This window comes from Lycorma delicatula, chromosome 1, assembly GCF_047948215.1.
Source record: "Lycorma delicatula isolate Av1 chromosome 1, ASM4794821v1, whole genome shotgun sequence".
Taxonomy (NCBI): domain Eukaryota; kingdom Metazoa; phylum Arthropoda; class Insecta; order Hemiptera; family Fulgoridae; genus Lycorma; species Lycorma delicatula.
In genome coordinates this window covers 70,503,158-70,509,157 of record NC_134455.1, presented here as the reverse complement: position 1 = coordinate 70,509,157, position 6,000 = coordinate 70,503,158, and the positions used below count along the sequence as shown (strand labels likewise).

Below are 6,000 nucleotides of genomic sequence, written 5' to 3'. Positions count from 1 at the left end.
GTTTACTCACTGCCATTTTGGATCGATGAGGAATTATAGAAAACTTTTCTTTACACCACTTTTCTCACCTCATCAATACGATCTTTAAGATAAGGTATAACAGTATTTACAATTTTTTGGGGCACTCAGTTTCTTCTCTAATGTTAAAAGGTTAAGTACATAATTAACCCAAAATTTTTACTTTGAAATAGCTTAATTGTTAAACAGGGGTTCCATTCCCTTGTCACATACATTAAACATTTTTCTGATAAAAGGTAATTTTATTTTTCAAGTACCTGTAATACCTCAAATGAATGAATAAATATAAAATGTCCATTATCATAAATAAAAAATACAATTTTATTACAGAAGTATTTTTGCACAAGTACAATTTTCACCGACAATTTAATAACACATATTTTCAAAACAAATAATGTAATAATCTAAAAGATAACAATTTAACAAAGATATAAATACTTGATCACTGTATTAATTCTGTGCATTAATTTTTTATTCTCAAAGATAAAACTTGATAATTCACAAGTTCACAATGATTAAAGCAATTCACGCTAAAAATATACATTCTTAAATGTTTTGTTACAAAAGATAGCAAAAAATTTATTTTAAAAAATCTGACATTCAATTTACATATTTAAAAAAAAAACAAGTTATTTATAGGAAAGATGTTCTTAAGATTTATAATTTTTTTTTCAAAACAGTAATAAAATAATTCAATTAATTATTATGGTATATAAATATTTGATGTTCCATTTCATGGGAACCCTATGTAATTTATCACGTAAGTATAAATTCCCTCGATAAAGGTAACTAATCATTTTGAAATTACCTCTTATGGACTGATTAAACAAGCTGAAAACATTCTTTATTCAACACAATACGTTTCAATTACCAGAACTTATAATGTAATTCCGACTGGCTTATCTATAAAATAAACCTATTTTTTAAATATATAATTTGTACAATAAAAATTAAATAATATACCAACATTTAAAATTTTTAATTATCTAAGACAATTTGTTTCCTATACGATAATAAACTTACCTGATTTGGATACCAGACTATAAACCATGTTACTATTTATTTAATAAACTAAACATTAAATACATAAAGAAAAAAAGTTCATTATTAAAGGATGGTTAAATTAGAACTACAAAAGTTTAGTATACATCCATTTCAAATAATACACGCACTAATAAAAGGTATATAGTAATAATAACAATAATTATAATAACTTATTTTTTAAATATAAATATTAAAAACAAAAAAAAATTTACCTCGATTACAATCTAATCAATAAGAAAAACAAATAAAATTCTGTTTTAAAATTCAACCCACAAAAGAAGTAAAAGTGTAACTACTTATGTAGGAGGAATCAAGGGATAAATTAAATTATTACATGATAAATATAATGATTAAAATTATTTTTAAAAAACCCACAAGGGTAAATTTTAAAGGCCATAGGTAACGGTGTAAAGTCGTAAGCCTATTTTGTGCAGTAACATTGGTCTCTATTGAATATCAATGATACAAGCTATACATTAAATACATAAACCAAGGCTTCTCAGCTTGCTAATGACACGCACATTCATTGAAGGACAAGTCCAATCTGAAACAAAAATATAGAATAGAATCACGATTAACATTAAATACAAATAATTGGCAATAGTAAAGGAATGTTCAACCTGAGACTAGACAAGAGTAACTGATAAATTGTAATTGAGAAGACTAACTACTAAATCCTGCATTGAGGAAGTATATTAGGTGATTTGAAAAGTTACCACATTTATTATTCAACAGCTATCAGTTCTATCATACTTCTGTTTTTAGTCATATATACCATTCTCAGGGGGGAACATTTTTAAAATTATTTTCAAAGGGATGGAACCCATCCTCTCCGCTACAACTACCCCACCTCAAAAATCTTAAACGGCAATGACAACATTTAATTACATTAATTAACAACCCGAAAAAAATAATAAATTTTGGTAAAAAGAAAATTAAAATCCGCCATCCCTTCACTCGGTAGGTGAGAAAAACCATTCGGAGGGAGTACTTTTTTAAATTTCACTCCAACAAATGTAACTATAAAATTACGTGATACAATTTCTTAAACCATTTGAAATAGTCATAATCTGTGGATTAAAACAGTGAAAATTAATTTTAAAATTAGCAACACAAAATTTTGCCTTTAAATTTTTCTCAATTTTCAAGGGTTGAAAACTTATTTTTTTAAAAATAAGATGATATAGTTTGTGACACCTCACTGGAAGACCCTTTGAATGACAAGTAACTTGGGACAAATAAAATAAAAATTGGTTCACTGGTATTGAAATTATGATTAAAAATATGTTTTTTTAAAAATTACATGAGGTTTTTTTTAGGTTATGTTGGAATATAGTGTTACAGACCCAAAGCATTAGTTATCTTAAGAAGAGTATTTCAATACAATCTACCCAGTTTTATTAGTGAAGTTGACCCATGTTGTACTTACATACTCCCTCCATACAAAAATCACATTCTGAATGAATGCTCTTGATATTCCAATGTTGCTTTATACTTTCGCAATATTTAAAAAACCCAACACATAATACGATGCAGTTTTACAGTAGGAAGTAATTAAAAAAAAAATATTGGTCTTCTTACAACATTTGACCTGCTTATTGAACATTTCAGTTAACGATTTCTGCTGCTTTTGGATCTAGCTGTATAACAAGTTATTATTTTAGATTTTTTTCGATTCTTTGTACGTGTCAAAATTGTCAACTTATATTGAATAAATTAGAGAGATAATTAATATATATTTGGCATAATATAATTTTTTAGTTATATCATGACAAAAATAGGATGGATCTTTGATAAACTTAGGAAAGATAATTACTTTCAGGGAAAAACAAGGAATAAAGAAATTAAAAGAATGACACAAAGGTAAACAAATTGGAAGAAAATACATAAATTGCTAAATTTATCTACAAGACTGTAAAAATCAAGAACATACATTTATTTGAAATATATTAGGTACTACACCAAAACTGTTAAAGAAAACAAGAACTATTGTTGGTACATAAACTCAAGTATACTCTATCAGTAAACTCAAGTAAAAACCATCCAACTAATTTCAAAAGAAGTCACACCACCTTTTAGACCATTTTTTATAGCACTTAACAGTGTTAACTTCAATTTTCTTCTATTTTTCAATACATTACTGTGATATATTTAATATATATTTTTCAATGTATTATTATAATGAGTATGAGAAAAAACACCATTTTCTAAGCCTTCTATCATACAGCTTGATTTTGATCGCATGCCAATAAAAAACCATCAATCGCACTGAAATTTTGTGAACTTATCCCTTGAATTTCAGGTCTATATCTTCAAATGTTTAAAAACTGTTATTCAATTTTTAATTATTTTATCTGCATTCCTATTCACAGTAGAAGTACGTCAAGGCACTTTGTCATTGCCGTTATTTTAAACTGATGGATATGACATTTTATCAAAAGTTATCCTAACCTGAATTCTTGTATAGATTTTTATGTATGGAAAAATAATTTGTTTTAAGTAAACTGCTAAAAGGAAACACTGTGCTGAGAAGTTCAGTCCCTCTTTCTCTTGGCTGCCTATGTATGGATAAGATGTTGCCGAACTTATTCTTTTACAAATTTCAGATAGTAGATAATTATCATCTTAGTTTTCTCATTTTACTTCCCCTTCTTTTAAAGATTAATTTATTTATATATTTCACTTTTATAATTGTCCAGAATCTGATCAGAACCTAATAGGTAGCGATTATAGAAAATTTAGTTAGAAAATTTATTTCACTTTTTTACATAAAAAATAATAATAAATACATTAATATATAACAAGTACTATCAAAATTATATCATTACATATTAACCTTGTCTGGCAATATTGGAGGACATCTCCAATTATAGAGGTAGTACTGAAGATTTCCGTCTCCAATTCCAAATTTCAAAGGTTCTAAAAATTCACGATTTTCCATCAGATCTAGGGCATTGAATACATCAAAACCCGCCTGCAAAAAAATAAGACCAACATAAATCCATTAATGATAGAATAATTGTAGTATTAAATTCATTTAAAATTATAACATTTACGTTACACAATGTTTTTGTTGCAAATCAGAAGGAAATTTAAACCATGATTTTGTTGATACTGTTTATTATCTATGTAAACATAACATACTACTAGTATTATCTAGTGTACTTGTAATCATATTAATAAATATTTTTATAAAAAAATATATACACATATAGTTCTAACTGAAGCACAATAGATTCCATTTATTATCAACTTCTATAACCTTTTATAATACTCTGCTAACTTTCTGATGAATTCTTCTCTTCTTTTAGTCTTTTAGTTCTACTTTAAATGATTAATAAATCCATAAGAAGTGAGTTTGTGCTCTATAACTTCAAAACATCTACAGTCGCTCATTAGATATAAAATTACTCATCTAAATCGTGTAAGTAACAATGGGTGTTTGACAACGAGATAAATATTAAATATTAAAAAAACACTATTGTCAAAAAAAAATTGCTGACTAACAATGTTTTTTAAAATAGGATAATTAAAGAATGTGCAAGAGACAATTTTGTATACACAGTATGTCTGAAAAGTTCCCGAACTAAATTAAATCAAAACACAAATTTAAAGATAAATGAATTTACTCACATCAGCCCTCTACATAGAACCCTTCTCTAGTTATACATTTGTTGCAGCACTGGTAGAGCCCGTCAAACAGTCTGGAGAATAACTTTGTGGGATCACCTTCATCTGTTTGGTGCAAGCCCTTTGGATGGCCGGAATGTCATCAAAAAAAGCGACCTTTCATCTTCAATGTGAGTTTCGGGAACAGAAAATAGTCTGGTGAAGCCAAGTTGGGTGAATAGGGCAGGTGGGATATGACAGTGATTTGATTTTTAGTGTAATAATATATTAAAACTGTAGCCACGTGTGCCAGGGCATTGTCGTACAACAGAGTCCAATGCTTGAATCTCGATACTCGGGCCGAATTCAACAAATGCAACGCATCAGGCATTTCATTAATTCTAAAAAAATTTAGAATTCATGGTTTGACCATGAGGAAACCTCAGGATGAATCAGGCCCTTTAAGTCAAAGAATGGCAATCAACACTGTTTTCACTCTTGATTTTTGCTGCCTGACTTTCGCCAGTCTTTGTGCTCCAGGACTCAACCAAGCAACCAACTGATGCTTCATTTGCAGATCATACATGAAGCACTACCTTTCATCCCTGGTTACAATTGTTTGCAAAAAATTCATGTCATTATTGGCAGTTTCAACGAAGTCTTGAGTGTAAGAAAGACCCACCTGTTTTTCTTGTTCAGTCAAGAAGTGTGGAACTAAACAAGAGCACACCTTTCGGCAGTTCATTTTTTCTGTTAGAATTGTTCATATCGTGTCTTTACCGATGTTTAGCTCTTCTGCTATGGTTCAAAGGGTAAGATGAGGTTATTCAAGCAGAAGCGCACACACTTTTGCAAAGTTTTCCTCATGAATAGCTATTGACGGCCTCCCACTTCATTCATCGTCATCCAACGACTCTCAATTGTCTTTAAACCGCTTCTACAAATGTATGTAGTAGTATGAGATGTGGCTTCACCAAAGAATGCTTGCTGTACCATAGAATAAGTTTCAACGAAAGATTTTTGAAGTTGAATACAAAACTTTATTGCACTTCTCTGTTCCATATCACGAGCTCACACAAGTTCACACGAACACAACAAACGCGACTAAAAGTAACTCAAGACTGGAGTGACGAAACATGATGAAATTTTGTTCACACATTTGTCAGACATCATACTACATAGTTCCTTGGTTGTTTGAGAGATGGCAGTACTTGCGACTACAGAAATTTAGTTTGGGAACTTTTCAGACCTTTTCAAATCCTGTGATACTCCTTATGGTAACATAAGGATTCTAACACAAGGTTATACATCTACATCAGTTCAGCCGTA

The 6,000-nt window shown here is 29.2% G+C and overlaps 1 protein-coding gene across 1 annotated transcript in view; it reads right to left on the bottom strand.

Moving 5' to 3' along the window:
• Nucleotides 1-311: 311 nt before the first annotated feature.
• Nmt (N-myristoyl transferase) overlaps nt 312-6,000 on the bottom strand; it is a 92,558-nt gene continuing 86,869 nt past the window's right edge. Inside the window, exons 10-11 of the mRNA XM_075356301.1 lie at nt 3,899-4,036; nt 312-1,606 (exon numbers count right to left, since the gene is read on the bottom strand). Coding sequence (XP_075212416.1) covers nt 1,586-1,606; nt 3,899-4,036 — 159 coding nt within the window. The 3' untranslated portion in view covers nt 312-1,585. The remainder of the gene's footprint in view (nt 1,607-3,898; nt 4,037-6,000) is intronic.